The sequence below is a fragment of the Typopeltis vanoorti genome, chromosome 2 (genome assembly GCF_054136105.1).
Source record: "Typopeltis vanoorti isolate ZY-2024b chromosome 2, IOZ_Tvanoo_1.0, whole genome shotgun sequence".
Taxonomy (NCBI): Eukaryota; Metazoa; Arthropoda; class Arachnida; order Uropygi; family Thelyphonidae; genus Typopeltis; species Typopeltis vanoorti.
This window is the reverse complement of record NC_143550.1, coordinates 135,993,573-136,015,033: the sequence shown is the minus strand read 5'-3', so window position 1 is coordinate 136,015,033 and position 21,461 is coordinate 135,993,573. Positions and strand designations below refer to the sequence as shown.

The 21,461-nt window shown below is 34.8% G+C and overlaps 1 protein-coding gene across 3 annotated transcripts in view; it reads right to left on the bottom strand.

Annotated features, from left to right (window-relative positions):
* Ndae1 (Na[+]-driven anion exchanger 1) overlaps positions 1–21,461 on the bottom strand; it is a 511,154-nt gene that overhangs the window by 357,612 nt on the left and 132,081 nt on the right. For all 3 annotated transcript variants that reach the window (XM_090413203.1, XM_090413196.1, XM_090413188.1), the window contains 2 exons: positions 14,934–15,089; positions 1,279–1,414 (listed from right to left, as the gene is read on the bottom strand). In XM_090413203.1, the coding sequence (XP_090269329.1) occupies positions 1,279–1,414; positions 14,934–15,089 (292 nt within the window). The remainder of the gene's footprint in view (positions 1–1,278; positions 1,415–14,933; positions 15,090–21,461) is intronic.

Here is a 21,461-nt window from a genome sequence, read left to right as displayed (position 1 = left end):
GTTGTTTGCATATGATGAAAAGTTGGGACGAACCATGAATAGTAGAGAAGATGTTGTGGCCTTACAAGAAGACTTGAATAAATTGAGTGATTGGGCAGGGGAATGGGGATGAGAGTTTGACGTTGCAAAACGTAAGGTTTTAAAATTTGGAAAATAAAAATGGGATGCAGAATTTATGCTTGGTGAGGATATATTGTCGGAGGTGGAGGAAATAAGAGATCGAGGTGATAGTGGATAAGGATCTGAAATTTAGGGGGACACATAGCCAAAATTGTGAAGACAACACAAAGGCTTCTGGGAATGATATGCGGAGGACACTGACGTGTAGAAGTAGGGAGATTCTTGTTCCGTTGTATAAGGCTTTAATTAGGCCACATATGGACTATTGTGCCCAGATTTGGTCACCTGGTTTTCACAAGGATGAAGAGATGTTGGAGAGGGTCCAGAGGCGATTGAGTAAGGTAGTTTCTAACCTCTGGGATGTCGAGTATGAGGAAAGATTGAGAAGATGCAACTTGCAGAGTCTGGTGGACAGGAGGAGGAGAGATGTGATAGAGACCTACAAGTTATTAAGGGGTTGTTATAGGATCAATGTTGGAGAGGTTCCACAGAAAATAGTGGGAGATCAGGGGAGAACCAGAGGTCATCCCTGGAAGCTGTATAAGGAGGGTGTGAGTAGGGGAGTAAGAAGCAAGTTCTTTTCATGCAGAATTGTGAATGATTGGAATGCCTTGCCCAAGAGTGTGGTGTCTGCAGAGAATTTGAGTGTGTTTAAAGCACGGTATGATGAGCTGTGTGTTTGATAAAAGAACCTCCTGGGTCTCGGGTAATAATAATAATAATAATAATAATAATAATAATACAAGTATGGCATTTGTCGAAGCTTCAGGGTACATTTACACAGATTGGATGCACCGATGACAGTTTTAAGCCACTGGTAATTCCGACCAATAGTCACAATACTCTTAAATCTTGGTAAGAATTAAAGTGATTACTTCGTACTTTTCTTCAAAAGGTTAATGCATTTTTTTTTTTTTTTTAATCATTACACATCAGGCCAAGGATGTAATGAGTCAAAGCCTTAGTTGTTTTTCGATTCCTATTACATGCTAGACCACTACTCCAGAATAACCACGATATAATTGTCAAAATGTTGAATGTATCATCAATGAAGTTCATTATTCTCTAAAACAGTGCAAGATCAATAAAATGATTAGGAAAGCTGCTAACTGTCTGTCTAATAAACATCTCATAGAAGTCACAATTAATAAAACTAACCTTGCTGTCTCTCGCCACTCAATATCATCTCCTTCTCCATGTAACTCTTCCATTTCGCTGAAAAGTGGATGCGCTTCATGTGTACCATCCTCATCTTCCCCAAGAATGAAGTGCACACGTTCAGCTGGAGGAGTAACTATAAAAGAAAACATTTTTTAGCAAGCATTCTGCCTAAGCTCTGATTATAATAATTTCATTATTTAAAATCACAAATTGTGATAAAATAAAGGAATATTATAACATACCTTAGAAGCATAATAAAATAAATTATACATATTCTTGCAAGTTCTGATATAAAGACTACATAATTCTAAAATAACATTTATTACAATACCAAAAAACAGCAAGCACCCAATTCCATATTCTCCAAAAGGGTTCTTGGGTGACGAAGATTACTCTGCTTTTCAAAACAGATCTGATTTAAAGCTAAATTAGATTATGTTTTTGATAGTTTTAAATTAAGAGCAAGATGAAACAAAGTTTCAGGAAATTTTTATTCTAGGCTTTATTAGTTTCACACTTCTCCACAGGTTTTGTATATATTTTGAGAATTTGTAAGATATCAGTTAAACAATGGAAGGCAACATACAGTGGACTGTATGTCACCTGTCAAATCCTTTCCCCCATGTCATTAATGTTGTTGTTGTTGTCTTGTCCTTTGAACAGTCTTAGATGTTTCCGTGTGCTCCTTGTACTGCTTTTGCTATGTCTATGATTTCGTTTGTATAGAGCTGTTGTTCAGGATTAGGATCTTTTTCTTGCAAGGCTGCTGTAATTGCTGGACAGGTAAAGATGTGAGTGGGTGTCAGTTCAGTATTGGGGCAGTTGTTGCAGTTTCTATATGTTCTCGTATCATCTGTATTGATCTTCATTCCTTTATAATGTCCTGTTCATAGTCTTGCTATCGTGGTGGCGGTCCTTCTGTCAGCACTGATTTTGGGAATTTGATGTTGTATCACTGATTTCAGTGGAATTAGTTTAGCTTTTGCTAGTGCATTGGCATCAGCAAGAGTTATATGAGTTTCTTGGTTGAGTTCTCTGGCCTCTTTTGCTAATTTATCAGCTGCTTCATTGTAATCAATGCCTACATGAGCAGGAATCCATTGTAAAATGCAACTTTTACCTAAACACTTTAGTTGATTTAAGAGTTTATGGATGTCTTGTGTGAGCTTGGTATTGCCATTTTTGATTGCCTCCATAGCTGATCTTGAGTCACTGTAAATTATAATTCCTTCAGATTGTTGAGATGATGATAGATTTAAGTAGGCTTCTAGTGCTTTATTTATTGCGTAGAGTTCGCTGGTAAAATTGGAAGCGATTCACCCAGATCCAACTTTTATTGAAAGTTTTTCACCTTTCGGGAGTAGAAGGAGAACACCAGTGCCTCCGTTAATCATATTGATGTCTGATGATCCATCGGTATAACAAATAACCTGTTTGGAAGATGAAAGAAGGGGTTGATAGTATTTAGGCCTTTTTTTTGAGCATTTCTTTTGGTTCTTTTTTTGTACAGAGTTTGGTAAGATTTAGATTTATGGAGGCATTTGAAGGTAAAGGACTGGAAAATAGAGGTTCTAGTGGGCATTTAGCTGATCAAGACCTTTTTCTTTCCTGATAGTGTCATCATATTGTAAAGTTGATGATCTGTGAAGTCTGCATTTTTGGTTCCAATGTTCATAAGTTTTTAGGGAGATATGATCACTTTGGTAGTTTCTGATATTATTTATGAATTTTATGGTGGCAAATTTTCGTCTGTCCTCCAGCAGGTCAAGTCCACATTCCTGTTGGGCTCTGATGTTGTTAGTGGATGAGACTGCACCAATGATAATCTTGGATGCTTTTGCTTGTATTTTGTCTAATTTTTTCTTTACCTATGAGGCCGAAGGTGACCAGATAGGTGCTGCATATTCCATTCTTGGCCTTATTAGTGTAGTATAAGTAGTTTTGAGGATTTTTGGCTTTGCGTCCCAATTTGTTCCACAAAGCCTTTTCAGTATATTTTTTTTTTAAGAGCCCTGTTGGAAGTGTTAGAGATGTGTTGTGCAAAACGTAATTCTGATCAAGCATAATACCAAGGTATTCTGGATTTGTGACTTTTTCAATTAGCTTGTTGTTGGGATTGTAGGAATGTATATTTTTCCTATCTGTACTAAAGGTGCTTAGTTTTGTTTTGTCTGGGTTGATTTTGAGTTTAAGTTCATCTGGCCATTTTTCTAATCCTCTCATGGATTTGTTTAGAATCTCTTCTGATTCTTTGATTTTAGCACTAGTGTGCCAGGTGGCTATATCATCTGCATAGCAAGTTACTTTTGTGTCTTCTGTAAGGTAGGGATGAATGTTATTGACATATAGAAGGAATAGTAAGGGACTGAGTACTGAGCCCTGGGGAACACCAGCCCAGGTTCTCCGCTCTTTTGATATTGCTGCATTGATTCTGACTTTGATCTTTCTTCCTCTAATGAAATCAGCAATCCAGATTAAAGCATTTCCTCTAATTCCAATATCATGTACTGTTTGTATTAATTTTTTGATCCAAACATGATCGAAATCAGCAGTCATATCAAGGAATATGGCAGTTGTCTTTTTTGTTGGTTTTTCCTGAACTGAGTCTATTATTGTTTGGCAGAAGTGGAATAATTGATCTATTGTCGAATGACGAGTTCTATAGGCAGTTTGGTAGTAGTTGATTTTCTTATTTTTTGTTAGCCAGTGCATAAGCCTGGAGTGTATGATTTCTTTCAGTAATTTTACAAAGTATGCTAGTTAATGTGATAGGTCTATAACTTTGACATTCTGCAGCAGTTCTGTCAGGTTTCAGGATGGGTACAATAACTGATTTTTTCCATTCTTTTGGAAGTTTGCCTGTTTGCCAAGAGGTATTGAGAATGTCCAGAAGTTGTTCTTTGGCATTTTTGCCAAGGTGTTTGACCATATGACCAAAAATAAGATCATTCCCCTATGTCATTAATGTAGAGATTGAATAACAGTGGACCAAGGACTAATCCTTGTGGTACAATGCTGGTTACCTTACATTTTGCAGACTCACATCCCTCGTATACCACATTTTTAATATTTTTCGGTCAGCCATCTTCTTCTTATTATTATTACCACCCCAAGACCTCAAGGAGTCAAAGACTCATCTGGGAGGTCCTTTTATCACACACACAGCTCATCATACCGTGTTTTAAACACATTCAAACTCTTTGCAGACACCACATTCTCAGGCAAGGCATTCCAATCATTCACAACTCTGCATGAAAAAAACCTGCCTCTCAGTCCCCTACTCACACCCTCTTTATACAGTTTCCAGGAATGACCTTTGGTTCTCCCCTGATCTCCCACTATTCTCTGCAAAACTTCTCCAGCATTGATCCTATAACAACCCCTTACCAACTTGCAGGTTTCTATCATATCTCCCCTCTTCCTCCTGTCCACCAGACTCTGCAAATTACATCTTCTCAATCTTTCCTCATACTCGACATTCCAGAGGTCAGAAACTACCTTAGTCAGTCTCCTTTGGACCCTTTCCAACATCTCTTCATCCTTCTGAAAACCAGGTGACCAAATCTGGGCACAATAGTCCATATGTGGCCTAATTAAAGCCTTATACAAAGGAACAAGAATCTCCCTACTTCTACACGTCAGTGTCCTCCGCATATCATTCCCAGAAGTCTTTGTGTTGTCTTCACAATTTTGGCTATGTGTCCCCCTAAATTTCAGATCCTTATCCACTATCACCTCGATCTCTTATTTCCTCCACCTTCGACAATATATCCTCACCAAGCATAAATTCTGCATCCCATTTTTATTTTCCAAATTTTAAAACCTTACGTTTTGCAACGTCAAACTCTCATCCCCATTCCCCTGCCCAATCACTCAATTTATTCAAGTCTTCTTGTAAGGCCACAACATCTTCTCTACTATTCATGGTTCGTCCCAACTTTTCATCATATGCAAACAACTGAATATCTCCATCCAAATCTTCACCAATATCATTAATATACAAGTTAAACAGCAATTGCCCTAAAACAGACCCCTAAGGCACTCCACTAGTGACTTTCCTTTTCCTGGATATCACTCCCCCATACACAACTTGTTGATACCTATCAGATAGCCAGTCACCAATCCAATGCACCAATCTAATATCCAACCCCATCTGCTCTAGTTTGATTGTCAACCTATAATGAGGTACTCTATCAAAAGCCTTTGCAAAATCCAAGTATATTACTGTGTATCCTTCTTCTCTGTCCAAGGAAGCAGTCACTTTATTGTAATAAGCAAGTAGATTACTAAAACATGACCTCCCTTTATCCACGCTAACATTTTATAATCCAATCCCATATTCTCCAATTTATGCAACAGTCTTCTATGCCGTATTCCTTGCCAAAAGCCTTAGCAAAATCAAAAAGTATCATGGTATATCCATTCCCCTTGTCTATTTCAATGGTAACATTATTATAGAATGTGAACAAGTTGCTAAAACATGATCTTCCCTTAGTAAATCCATGCTGTTCATTACAAAGCAGAGATTTTCTGTCAACTTTTCCAAAATCTTCAATACCACTCCTGAGATATTGATTGGTCAATAGTTGGATACTTTGGACCACCCTTGTGCAATGGGATTACCATACATTCTTTCCACTGCCTGTTATCTGAATCTTCCCTGTTCTGAGACTCAATTATAGAGCCTGGTTAAAGGAATAGCCATTTCAGCTGAACAGGCATTTAGCATCTGTGCTGAATCCCTTCAACGTCCCATCAACCCTGAGTGCTTAATTCTTATTCAGTTTGTGCAACTTCCTAATACACCTAAGTTTCTTCGTCCAGTGAAGAAGTAGCAGTAAGTTTAATGTTGCATACACCACAGGTTGATAGATTTTAGTAAAATGAGCACTAATTAGTTGAATAACCTCCACTGCATCTGTCACCCTCACACTATCTGCATTCAGTAGAGTTATTCTTTCCTATTCATTTTTTCTTTTACTTGCAACATATCGATAGAATTCTTTGTGGTTATCTTTAGCTTGCAGAGCCAGTTTCTTTTCACACTTAGCTTTCCGTACAACAGTTATGACTCTTCTGGCCTGCTGCTTATAATTTTCATAATGGACATCATCCATATGCACATGATATTCCTTCCACGTGGTCCTTTCCTCACAAATCTCTGGTCTGATAAGATTACACATCCATTTGACTCCAACCCTATTTATTCTTCGAACTCGTGAGACACATTATGATACTGCATCATTCAAATATTTTTTAAATGCTTCCACACTGCACTGTTGATATTCTTCCCGTCCAGCAACCAATACCATGATCACTGTCACCAACCAGAGGAAGAACAGTCATGTCTTTAACTGAAACACGCTCTGAAACTATAATGAAATCAAATTGACCTCAGATTCCCTCTGTCTCATGCACCCAAATTTATTGAGATTTGGAAAGATTTTCAGAGCTGAGGCAGATTCGAGGATTAGTCTTTCATACTTATATTTGCTGCAGTGTAATAGAGTGGCCTTCTTCTAGCATGTACTGTGATGGATGTTCAAAGCATGGTCAGCCAGTATTGAGTGACTATATTGGTGGAACTGAATGTAGTCCTTATGTTCAGATATCATGTTATTGACTGTCCTGCCTCAGCTCTGAAAGTTGCTAAAGAGGGGGGAAGTTATATGGCTTTAAGATTTTTTTGGACTTTTTAGGGATTAGCCATTGGCTAAGAAAGTGTTAAGGATATGGTCAAGTTCAGTAGTTACAGCACTATTATCCAAACTGATTAATTTTGTCCTGTTACATAGGTTTTTATAATCCATATTGATGGGGGGTGGGGTTAACTACTGGCGAATGTATCTACCTGTATGTATAGGTTTTTTGTAAACTAAGAATGTCAGGGATCCACCAGGCTGAGGTGTAATCAGTGTCTAGGAAAGGGAGACTGTTGTTGTTGTTTTCCTTCTGCAAGGATTCTGGCTTTCTCTGTTTACAGAAAACTAATCCATACAGGTAGATACATTCACCAGCAATCAGCCCCCCCCCACTCACAACAGTATGGGATTATAAAAATCCTATATAACAGGACTAAATTAATCTGCTCAGATAACAATGCCCTAACTACTGAACATAACCATATCCTTAACACCTTCTTAGCCAATGGCTACAACTCCCACCCCAAAAAAAAAAAAAAAATCCAGAATATTAAAACCAGCTAACCCCCCCTTCATAAAAGAGATTACATTAAATCTATCACCATTCCTTATATCTGGGGCATGTCTGAAAAGCTAACAAAAATCCTAAAAAAATATGACCTGACTACCTGTTACAAACCATACAAGAAATTGGCATCCCTTATCTGCTCCACCAAAGGCCAGCCATTTCCCCTAGACCTACATGGAATATACCAGGTCCCCTGCAGTTCTAAACTGTCCTACTATGGCCAAACAGGCAGGACAGCTAATATCAGGATATCCGAACACAAAGACTAAATCTGGTTTCACCAATACAGCCACTCAGGACTTGCTGACCATGTAATAGATACCCACCACAGAATACGCTAGAAGAAAGAAACCACTTTACTACCGTAGCAAATATAAGTATGCAAATTATGCAAAATCTTACTCACTACACAAAAAATAGTTGCCAAAAGCCCTCCATTTTTTTTTTTTAATAATATGTCTCAATAAATTAGTAGGAGTTCCATAAAGTGATTAGTTGCACTGCATCAGTGTTTTTTTTTTTTTAAAGTTCACAAGATTTTGTTTCAAGTTTTTTTTATTAAATTAAAAAATATGCTATTTTGTCCAGTCCGCAGCTACTCACTAGCTGGGAAAATCTATTCACCACGGGCAAGTGTATTTGCCGAGCCCTGCATATATGTATTAAAAATATTCATCCCATTAGAGTAGCAGTTCAAGTTCACTACTTCCAAATTTACGTTTTTAAACCATCATTGCGATTCAAATTAGGATGATTTGAAGAGTCTCTCAAATTTGAAAAGACTTGTATGAAGAAATTTTGTTTTGTTCCAAAGGATCATGTGGCTAGTAAAAACTCCATTCTGCAAGAGCAGATTTCTCAGGTTGAAGAAAACTGATGGCTGCAATATCCACGAGGTGAAATAAGGATTCTAATAAACTCTTTTGTAAATTAAGAGAGTAAGTTTATTTTTAGTGGAAAGAGTGGAAAACAGGAATGAAGAAATCTTTAAAAGCTTGTATGTCATCTGGAAATCACCTTTTTTTTATTTCTTATTTTTTTTTTAAGAACCAATGATGCATTCAGAATGTCTTAATATAAAATGTTTCTTAATATCTGATGATGTGCTAAAAGAAAGAGTTAATTATCCAAGATGAGCTGTAATTTGGATGGAAAGTCACCACTCAGGATCATGATTTACCAAAGAGAATCCTCAGAAGAGTAGATTACACATAGTCTGTGCTTTTACAATTCCAAATTGTTTTGAAGAGCAACACATTAAATCCTGGAGAATGTATCTTCTAGTATATGCAAGTTTCTCAGAAATGCTGAGAGCAATCAACTTCTCAGTGACCAAATGCATCAAGGAAAGAAAGGACTCCTTTATTATCTTTTTTTAAATGTAAATGCCATCCTAGGAAAATAGGATATTAATTTGAACTAAAAAAGTCTAATTCATCATTAAAGTATGGTCAAACAGAGAAGAACATTCTTCAATGCATATGATAATTAATCAGATAACAGCAGTGTGAACAGAAACTCATAGCACAACCTTCCACATGCTTGTGCATGATTATACAAAAAGTAACCAGAGTATATAACAAAATCAAATAAATTAAAGATGTTAGCAGGAAAGTCCTTAGAAAGCAACTGAACAAGACAATGTTGTTTATTTTTTTACAGTATATATTAGAACACAGAAAAATAAGTAAATAATTAATTTATTAACTTATTGCTGATATTTTGCTGGTGTTATAACCAGCATCTTCAAAGCACAAAAACACAGTTTGTCACAATATGCGAGACTATAACAACATGGTGTAATCAACAGTTAAACAAAAATGTAGTAGTAACACAAGACTAGAGTCCTGATTTTGGTGCCCTCTATCTGGAAAAAAATAAATAAATAAATAAAAATTGCAGCTATCACATAAGACTAGAGTCCTAAACAGAGAAAAAAACCGGTACTAGTTTTTTCTTAAGATGAATGCCTCCCAGATTTTAGGCAAATTTATACAGCCATATTTGTTGAGATTTGGAGTGTGTTTCAGGGTTTCTGTTGCCTCTAAGAACAATCTTTCCGACTTGTAAGAGCTTCTGTGCAGTACTTTTGTGTTCTTCTAGTTGATCCTGTGTGCAGGGGTATCCAGAGTATGGTCTGCTAGGCCCGACTTGCCATAGTGATAATGCCAGGTGTATCTTTTGTGTTCGTTGATGCGGATGCTCATAGTTCTTCCTGTTTGACCGTAGTAGGCTTGATTACATGAGCAGGGTACTTCGTAGACTCCTGGATGTGATAAGGGGGAATGCTGTCCTTGGGTGAGCGGATAAGGGTTGCTAATTTTCTCCACGGTCTGAATGTGGTGCGTAGTTCATGTTTATTAAGAATTCTTGAAATCTTTTCGGATGTGCCTTTAACATATGGGATGGTGACTGTTTTGTTGTAGTGGTCTGTGGTGGATGGTGGGAGAGGTTTCTTAGGAGAGTTTAGTATTTTGTTTATCTTATGGGGATTATAGCCATTAGACAAGAAGGTGTGGCATAAGTGAGCCAGTTCAGCAGCAAGATTATTGTCATTAGAACAGATTGCTCCTGCTCTGTGGGTTAGCGTTTTTAAAATGCCATATTGTTGAGAAGGATGATGGTGTGATTGTTTGTGTAAATATCTCCCTGTATGTGTGGATTTTCTAAAAACTGAAAATGATAAGGAACCATCTGGAAGACGTGTGATAAGTGTATCCAGGAAGGGCAGACAGTTATTAGCTTCCAGTTCCATTGTAAAGTGGATTTTTGGATTTGGCTATTTCAATGCGCTAAGAATGTTTTCAATGTCTCTGGGCCATGTGGCCAAATAGCAAGCACATCATCAACATAGCATAGCCAAAGTGTTGGTGTGATGTTTTGATTGCTAGTTTTTCCAGGTGTTCTATGTAAAAGTTGGCTGGGGGAGAAAGGGGGGTAGCCCATGGCTGTCCCATCTTTGTTTGTATATTTTCCCTTTCCACGTGAAATATCCTGCATGTATTGTGAATTTGAATAGGTCCAATATATCAGGGGGGAAGTGCGACTTCAATAGATTGAGGGTTTCTATTAGTGGTACATTTGTGAATAGTGAGGTGATATCAAAGCTTAGCATTAAGGTCTGAGCTTTTTAGGGTATGGTGTTGTAAAATGCTTTTTAGGTGGGCTGAATTTTTGACAAAGGAGGGAGGATTGTTTGTGAGAGTGGCTAGTAGCTTAGCTAAATGTCTAGCCAGTTTGTATGTGGGACTATTTATACTGTCCACAATTGGACGTAAGGGTGTACCTTGTTTGTGAATTTTTGGTGTTTTAACATGGAAGGGCTTGAGTTTGTTTACTGTGTCTTTGGGCCAGGAAGTGACTTGTTTCAATAATTTACGTGCCTTATTCTTTTGTGTGTTGGTGGGATTGCGATCTATAATTTTGTATGTTGACTGATCTTGTAATAGTGTGTGTGTGTGTTTTCTTTTCATATTCTGTTGTGTCCATCACCACGGCTGTGTTCCCTTTGTCTGCTTTTGTCATGATAATCTGGCTATTATTCTGATTATTCTGTAGCTCTTTTACAGCAATGATTTCCTTATGCGAGATATTATTTTTGGGAGGCTTAGACTTGATTAGGATGTTGGCCACTTCTAAACATATGTTGTTGGCTATTGTTGAAGGCAGGTCGTATATTCTCCATTCGATGGACGCCATTATTTTGGCTTTTGGAACTTGTTTGGGAGTCACGGCAAAATACAAGGAGATATTTACACAAACAATCACACTTCTTAACAATATGACATTTTAAAAATGCTAACCCACAGAGCGAGAGCAATCTGTTCTAATGACAATACTCTTACTGCTGAACTTATGCCACACCTTCTTGGCCAATGGCTATAATCCCCATAAGATAAACAAAATACTAAACTCTCCTAAGAAACCCCTCCCACTATCCACCACAGACAACTACAACAAAACAGTCACCATCCCATACGTTAAAGGCACATCTGAAAAGATTTCAAGAATTCTTAATAAACATGAACTACGCACCACATTCAGACCGTGGAGAAAATTAGCAACCCTTATCCACTCACCCAAGGACAGCATTTCCCCTTTATCACATCCAGGAGTCTATGAAGTACCCTGCTCATGTAATCAAGCCTACTACGGTCAAACAGGAAGAACTGTGAACATCCGCATCAACAAACACAAAAGATACACCTGGGATTATCACTATGGCAAGTCGGGCCTAGCAGACCATACTCTGGATACCCCTGCACACAGGATCAACTAGAAGAACACAAAAGTACTGCACAGAAGCTCTTACAAGTCAGAGAGATTGTTCTTAGAGGCAACAGAAGCCCTGAAACACACTCCAAATCTCAACAAATATGGTTGTATAAATTTGCCTAAAATCTGGGAGGCAGTCATCTTAAGAAAAAACTAGTACTGGTTTTTTTCTCTGTTTAGGACTCTAGTCTTATGTGATAGCTGCAATTTTTTTATTTATTTATTTATTTTTTCCAGATAGAGGGCACCAAAATCAGCACTCTAGTCTTTGTGTTACTGCTACAATTTTGTTTAACTGTTGATTACACCATGTTGTTATAGTCTCGCATATTGTGACAAACTATGTTTTTGTGCTTTGAAGATGCTGGTTATAACACCAACAAAATATCAGCAATAAGTTAATAAATTAATTATTTACTTATTTTTCTGTGTTCTAACATATACCGTTAAAAAAATAACACGTACAACGAAAACATAAGTCTGTCCACATGTTGAACAAGACAATGTTACAAAGTTGAGGACTTTCACCTGCGAAATTAAATCTGCAGTACTCCTTATGGATGAAAGGGATTTCCATATTAGTATATCTAAGTCCATGTTTCTTCCTTATTTCAGGCCAGATGTGCGTCTTATTGTAGGCCTCAATTTTGGCCAACCTAAACAAAAAATCTGCTCTTGCAAAATGGAGTTTCTACTAGCCACAGGTGCCTTTGAAACAATACAAAAGCTCTTCACACAAGTCCTTTCAAGGTATTTGTAGTTTCATAACATTCTTTATGATTTAAAAATTTTAATGTTTGGAAAAATGGTTAACTTGGACTATCATTACCAATCTCATGAATAATTTTAATATGTATATACAATTCTTATGCAAATGTTATAATTTTATTTTTTTATGTATAAGTATTTTTATGCAGAACACACACACACACACACACACACACACACGCGCGCGCGCTTATGTAACAAGCTTTTGCATTCTATTGCCTGATTGTTTATGTATTGTTCTGCATTTTTCTAATATATTGCTGTCTTGGAAGCAACAGAAAGAAAGAATGAACTTTGTAATGTTTGTATTCATTTCATTTTCACTGCATGTAACAGCCCTTTTGTTGTGTGTTCATTCTGATGATGTCATGAGATATTTATCATAAAAAGTATTTTTATATTAAATAATTTATTTTCTCTTTTATTATTATTATTATTACAGTAATTTCCATGGAATGGAATCAGTTGACTCACCATGGGAGGCTCACTTGACTAGCAATATATCTATTGTGTTGAACTTTGAAATCGTTTACACTTCCTAAATTCACAATACACTCTGGCAATGCATTCTACTAGCCAACCACTCTCCATGTAAAATAGCTACTCTTCACACTCTCCTTCCATATTTCACTGCATCTTTACACAACTTCTAAGGACAGCCTTTTGTTCTTCTATTCTCACCCTCCCATTCTTTTTATGATCCCTTCTATATTAATTTTAGATCCCTTCACTAACTTGAAGGTCTCCAGCATATTACATCCCCCCCCCATAAACTCTACAATCTAAATTCCCGCAACAACTGCACAGCCAATATTCCACAGTCCTGATATCACTTTTGTCATTTTGTATATGTGGGTAGAAACTATGAAAGTTTCATAAAAGTAAGTTGACCATACTTCTTAAATTAGTATACAAACATGACAACTCCACATGTTTTGAGGCATCCCACCAACACCATCATTATGTATTCAAGTTTCTTTAGTACACCTCTCTCTCTCTATCTCTCTCTCTGTCTGATGAAGCAACCCCCAAGATTTCCTGATCTTGACTATGATTTCCATTTATATCGTTCTTATTCCCACCTTTACGCATTACATTACTCTGCCCTACCATAATCACTTATTCACTTTTTTTGTAGCCACCTTTTTCATGTCCTTCCACAACTGTCTCTAATCCTTAGCCATAGTAATTTTATCTTGACTCTGTGTACTCTTAGCAAACAACGCTCACTCCAAATGTCCAACAACAAAACCATTCAAATCGAATCAATCAACTTTATTCCAGCTTATTCACATCAACAAACTGCATATCCCTTTGCCTGAAAAAATTCAATTGTCCTGTCATTCATTATCATTGCTCTCTTACTCAATTCATTAGCATCATATCTAGGCAATATACTAACCACTTTCCCAGCACCACTATTATCCTTCACCTTCTGCAACAACTTCTTCAAATCCCTTTCCACATTATAATTATAAAAATGAAATGGATATTAGATACAGCATTATTTCAAAGCCGAATGTAGAAATTATGAAAGTTTAATGAAAATAAGTTACCAGAGAGCTTACGGAAATACGCCCGCTGACACTTACCAGTTCGAAACAGCTGTCAGGCCAGTGAAACCTTAAAAAATGGGCCAAATTAGAAAGCAAATATATGGATGCCTGGGCAGCATGCATGTTTTATAAAGTGGTCCGTACTAAGGCGACTCATAAATGCTGGTGGGAGTATTCCCGCAAACTCTTTGGTCAACTTATTTTTATGAAACTTTCATAGTTTCTATATTCGGCTTTGAAATAATGCTGGATCTAATATCCACTTGACTTTTATACTTCTAGCGATGCTTGTCTCACACAGTGATACTTTCCTTCTTCTCATTCAATCTAACAGTCCATTAAGCTTTCACATTTTTTGACACGTGTAATTGTGCAGTGTATCCACTATGAAAAATCTAGGGGAAAACTATATTTGACTTGAAACCTTCCACACTGCTGGTATGCACTTTCTTCCTGCAATAAAATTAAAATTTTAATATCACAGGACAATAGCTATATCCTGTTTTGCTGTTATATAAATGTACTATTACAATAAGCTACACAATATAATTTTAAAAGTACAAAAAACTTTTCTTAGCACAGTTCAAATACAACACTACTTCTTGCAATTTGTAATACTCAATAGTTTACATGGATGTAATTGACACATGCTAATTATGTTAGCATCAATAATTAAATATCTCAGCAAAGGTCAACAACTTGTATAATATAATATAAAATCAATTTAAAAAATGGCAGCTCAGAGTACTGCTTGTTTCCTCTTGCAGTCGGCAATAATAAAACAATTTATGATTTTTGAAAAGCAACACTAACAGAAATATTTTTATGATTTTAAGCACACACCTGGTCTATGCAGCTCATTACCATAATCTGCAGACATCCCATCTTCTTTTCTTTTGTGCCCATTGCGATGGTGATGGTGCCGATGTCTTCTATGATGGCTTCTCCTCCTATATCCAGGTACATGTAACCCAACATACACTGTGTGGGCTCTGTGACCTTAAAATTACATTATCAAAAAGTATATAGTAAAAATTAGTAAAGTTATTTATCAATAAAAAATCAAGATTTTTTAAAAATTTTCAGATTTTTAGGTAAAAAAAAAAAAGTAAGATATTAATCAGCTCATAACAAAGAATTAATAAGTTTTAATTCATAATTCTTTAACAACTAATAAATTACATGTTAAACATTTCAGTGATTTTGACAGATTGATTAGCTAGGCTTAAGTTATTATAGAGCAACTTCCTTAATCCTCAGTTTCAATTATATCATAAAGTACAAATGTTTGAAGATATACCTCAGGAACTCTGGTTAATTGTATGTGTGTGTGTGTATATCGGGAGACCTGTAACCCCTAGAGAGCACGCCCCCTGGGTGGCGAATATACTGAATAAGGACTAGTGGACCAACAGGGCCATAAGGAGCAATCATCTTGATTGTAAGGGAAGTGGCACTCCCATGGACCTCTAGCTGGATCTATTCTCTTTTTCTTCTATTTTGGGGAAGATTCACTCAATTTAATCTTTCCTATAAGGCCTTATCAGCCAACTCTTCTTATTTTATGACCCTTATGCTATTAGAGTACTCGAGGGTCATGGGGTCTTTCCATTTCTGGTCTTACAACTATGTCTTCTCTATAAACCTTTACTATAATTCTACTCTATTCCATTATAATCTACTTTTTCCCCTTCAATATACCCTATTCCTCCTATGGATTTAAATTTCGAAGAAGGCTAGTTCAGAAGCTTTAAGGTAGCAACCCTACCACTGAACTATTCCATCGTCAGGCTATTCTACTTTTAAGCTGACAGAAAAAGGTAATCAGAATGAATCTATGGAAAATGACCCTGGAATGGAAAAGGTAAAACAAAAATGGAAATGACAAAATATAATACATATAGCAAACTGGAATGTAATAGGAATAGCATATAAAGAAATAGAATTAGACCAAATATTAAATGAAGGAAATTTTAAAATAGCAGTAATCACTGAAACAAAAAAGAAATTAAAAGGAACCATGAGAACCGAAAATTTTAATGCGATATACAGTGGAGTTGACAGTGACCAAAGAGCACAAGCAGGAGTCATGATTTGGATTCATAACACCCTTTCAAAACAGTTAAAACATTATAAATTATGGAATGAAAGAATAATAGAAGCTAGAATAAAAATAGATACAGGTTATTTAACAATAATTGGTTTTTATGCCCCAGAAGAAGGAAGAGAACAGGATAATATTGATTTTTATAATCAGCTACAAAACATATATAATAAAATAAATAAAAATTATTACATAATTTTAGCAGGAGACAAATGCAAGAATTGGAAACATGAAAATTAATAATAATATAGAAATATATGGAGAACATACTCTAAACAGGAATGGTAAAAAATTGATTGACTTTGTAGTTTATAATAACCTAAAAATAATGAATTCTATCTATAAACATAAAGACATACATAAATATACTTGGGCAGCAAGAGGATGGACAATATTCGATTATTTTATCTTAAATGAAAAGACATGCAAGTTTTCGTTAGATGTTAGAGTTCACAGAGGATATGAAATAAGCAGTGACCACTTCCTTGTTAAAATAAAATTAAGATTACCACCTAAATGGCTACAAGTAACAAGAACAGAAAGAAAATTTAAAACATTTGTTTATAAAACTTAAATGACACAAATATACAATGGCTATATGAACAAAGAATTAACCAATATCTAGATAAAATAAAACAAAATGAAGAAATAGAAATAGAATGGCTTAATATAAAAATGATACTAAATGCAGCAGCAAATGAAAGCTTAGGGAAGACCAAAAAATTCAATAAATGGAAAAAACTGAAGATATGGGATGATACAATCAAAGAAATAATCAAAATGAAAAAAGAAGCCTATCATAAATGGTTAAACAGTAAAAGATTAGAAGATGAAATAGAATATAAAAGAATAAGAGCCATAGCTAAAAGAGAAGTCAGAAAAAGACAGAGAATCATGGAACAAATTTGTTTCTAATTTAGAACATGATTTATATAAAATAAGACCCAATGCATATAAGATTTTGAAACACTGAATTGAAATTAGAACTTCTAAATTTCTACACAGAATTGTGGACGGATCAATATTTTAAAAAAGACAACCGGCAAACATTTAATGAAAATGAAAAGGAAATAACTAAAGAAGAATTAGAAATCAGCCTGAAAGAAATAAGAAACGGAAAATCACCTGAAGAAAATAAGCTAGGTTCATTTTATTTAACATATTAAAAGAAAGACAAATATCAAAATAATATCCTAAAAGCTATCATAGGTATATATGAAAATAATCAAATACAAATAAGATTAAATCATGAGCTATCATATACAAGAGAGATAAACCAAGGATTCTGACAGGGATGTCCCCTCTCAGCAACTCTTTTTAATATTTACCTAAATGAATTAATAATAAAATGGAATAAAAATTTCCATCAAGGTATTAAACTTTCTCCTACTGTGAATTTAAACACTCTTCTTTTTGCTGACAACCAAATAATGATTACAAATTCTGAAAATAACTTACAGAAAGCTATTTTAGATCTAAATGAGATAGCCAAAGATTATGGTATGATAATATCAACAGAAAAATCAAAAACTATGGCCTTTAAAGGACAAGATCCAGGAAGAACTAAGATAGTAATAGATAACAAGATCTTAGAACAGGTGAATTCATTTAACTACCTAGGATGCATGATCACATACGAAAATGAAAAAGATATAAAAGTAAAAATTGCAAAATATTTAAAAATAACAGTGTAATTAACTCTATATTTAAATCAAACTAAAAGTATACAATACATTAGCCCTACCAGTCTTATTGTATGGAAGTGAAATCTGGACAATAAAACAAAAAGACAAACAAAGATTAATAACATCAGAAATGAAGTTTATGAGAAAAACTGCAAGGTATACTCTATTTGATCACAAAAGAAATGAAGAAATTATGAAAGAATTAAACAAGAATCAGTAATAAAAAAATAATAACATAAATGGATGGAACACGTTCAAAGAATGAAAATAGAAAGATTACCAATTAAAGTACAAGCCATTAGGAAAAAGAAAACCAGGACGTCCTCTTAAATGATTCAACGATGACTTCTAAGGCTGGAACAGGCAATGCTAGGCCTAAATCCTTGATATGCATGATGATAATGATATATATATATATATATATATATATATTATTGCCAATGTTAGATCATGAATGAAGGAATCTTGCAAAGAAATCATTCATTCAGAATCCAACATACTAAACTTACAAAAAAAGAGAAATACCTGCACATCAGCTAAAATTAAAAGTGAAACTTCTTCATTTTATGTATAAAATTTGCATTCCTTATTTCATGTATGATATATTTAATCTGTTGTGTTCATATTAATATTTTATTTGAGTATGTCTGAAAAGAGGGATAATCTGACTTAATTTAAACCTCACTTAAGCTGTGTAAAATTAGCTGCGAGTCATCAAATAGTTACTAAATAATAATTCTTGGAAGGTATAAAACTACATGTGTACAGCGTAACGCTGGCGGTAGTAGCTTAAGCGGAACGTATATTGACGCCAATTCTGGGAATACAAGAGCATAACAGCATCGGGAAAAAGCAAGGGATGAAAAGATATGGGTCGTGTGCAAAGAGGACTGAGGAAAAAGAGGGCACTCTAATGAAGAATATAAGGGGATGGGTGCCATATTGAGGATCTCAGTTTGTTGTATTTTTTTTCTGTTTGGTGGCTAGGAAGTTAGCGGAAGGTAGCATAAAGGGGGGGGGGATGAAGTGTCTGTGCTAAGATAAGATGTCAGACAGCATTTTCTTGAAAATGGAGAAGGATTCTATGCAGAGCTGAAGGCAAAAATTTCCAGTCGTAGCAGAATCAAGCTGTCGCTGAGAAGTCCCATCGAGTGGTTTCTGAAACGCAAAGATTTAAGTCAGCAGAAATAATGAAGATAGCATAACCCCTACATTGGCGTATAGACAGCCAATAGACAAGAAGTAACCAGACGTACATGTGGTGCTGAAAGATGCTGAAAAAGTTCGGTAAGGTAAAATTACTCTATTTTGTGTATAAAATTCATTAGAAGAGAGAAAATTGTTTGTGAATGTGAAATTAAGGACAGTATTCTAAAGAACTCTGTGGACAGTCTCTAATTAGAAAGTTAACCTCCTTTGAGAGAGTAAGAAGAATTGTTTGGAAGAGATCTTTTGTAATTGTATGTGATAGGATTAACTTAATGAGATCAGAATTGTGGATTTTAGTAACTGAGTAACATTAGAATGTTGTTTATATTATTTTATGAATAGCATTACAGAAAGGAATTTTAGTTTATCTTCATATCATATGCAATCCATCCCAATTTTCAATTACTGTGTTTTACGATGTTTCATAAGTTAATCTTTAATTAATTTAGAATATGTTAACCTCTTAACTCGAGTTTCATTTAATATTGAGTCATAATTGAGTGTATGAATTTTGTGTATTCTATTTAAATATTCCAATAAACATGTCATATTTACCTAAACCCGAGTCATGCCTGATTACAATTTCCAAACTACCCTTTATAAAAATAGAACATATTTTGGCAGGAAGGAATTAGAAAGAGTATATAATTATAGATTTTGGTCACGACTGCAGACTGAATCTATACAGCAGCATTAAAGTAAAGTAGTGTGTGAGAACGGCTAAGAGTCTAGTATTGTCTCCCTGAGCAGGAACCTTTTCTACTATAGGATACTGGCTGGCGCAGCAAAATAGAAATTTGCCAGTATCCGAAGAGGAAACAATCCTAGATGTAAGCATATCAGGCCCGATATCTGAAAAAACAAAATAGCAATAGAAAGATAGAACAGAAGTAAAATATAGAGAAAGCAACGACATAAGAATAAAACAGCCGGTAGGATTTTAATTAAGTAAGGTTTTGAATAAGAAAGGATTTAATCAGCAATAACAAACTAATTAAGTATAAATCATATAAATAAAATATCTAACACCAATATACTCAGCTTTGAACACTATTTCTGAGAGGAAATAAAATTCAGACAACCATTTATTTTTAGTTTTAGACAGAAATTTTCTTTGGTGAAATTTAGAAATATATATTCAATTCTTGATTCTAAAATTATGATTAAGCATGAGAGAACTACATTTTGAAAACTAAAACCACATACAGCCATACTTCGATTAACGAAGAGGATGTGTTCCATAAAATTATTTTATTAAGCGAAACTTCGTTCTCAGAGGTAAAAATACTATGGCCATAATAGGGATACGTTTGTACGTAAAGAAAATGAAAGACTTTTTTTTAAAAAAAGAAAGGCTTTATTAAAAAAAGTCAATACTATATACCTAACGAAGATAAAATCATGACACTTTAAAATACGAGTCTAAAGTTGATTATTTACCCTTTTTTTCCTCTTTCATTTAATAATTGCCTATACAGATTTATTGCATTTAACACTGATCACTTAACAATAACACTTCTTCCTAAATCAGGATCATTTTCACTGAAAAGATTTAAACCATTTTCAATGTCATTCAAGCACCTTTTAAAATCTTTGGTTGCTAACACTTTTTCCATGAACTTCTTTAATTTCATCTTCATTTTCTTTGGCTTTGTTGCTAACAAGTTTTTCTAAATCTTCCACTGAAAAACCATCATCTTCTGCATTTAATAAATTTCTTAGATCCTCTTTGTTAATATTTCCGAAACCTACTGATTGAGCCACCTGGATAACTTCATTTCTAATCTCTTGAATGTTATTTCAAGAGATTAGAAATGAAGAATACATATTATTTTGTATTTAGTCAATTCAGTCATTGACTAAATACAAAATAATAGGAAAAAGATAAATTGATACTCTAAATTTAACTGTTATAAATCAAATCTAGGTATTTGATTAATATATAGATTTATTAATACAACGATCATATATTTTAATTTATATGATCGTTGTATCAATACTAAGGTTCATAAATCTACCAATTAAATTTGGAAATTTACAACTTACTTTCTATGATCCCTTACAGCACACACACAAAAAAAAATCTTATTTTAATGCAGTTTATTAATACTTAAGCATTCCTCACCAGCTACAGAATTCAACCATGAAATCACATATCGAAAGCATATATTTCAAGATTGACAACATCCACAACATTTAATTGGTTATGCAGTCTATTCAGCAAGTTGTCCAGCCTCATTTAAAAACATATTCCTACTTTCAAAACTACTGAAATGCCCATGCCCAGAATATCAAAAAAAGTGAAGATGAAAGACTTCTGTAGGATAGAAAAAATGAGTAACATCCACTAAAAATGTAATGGAAATGTGCAAT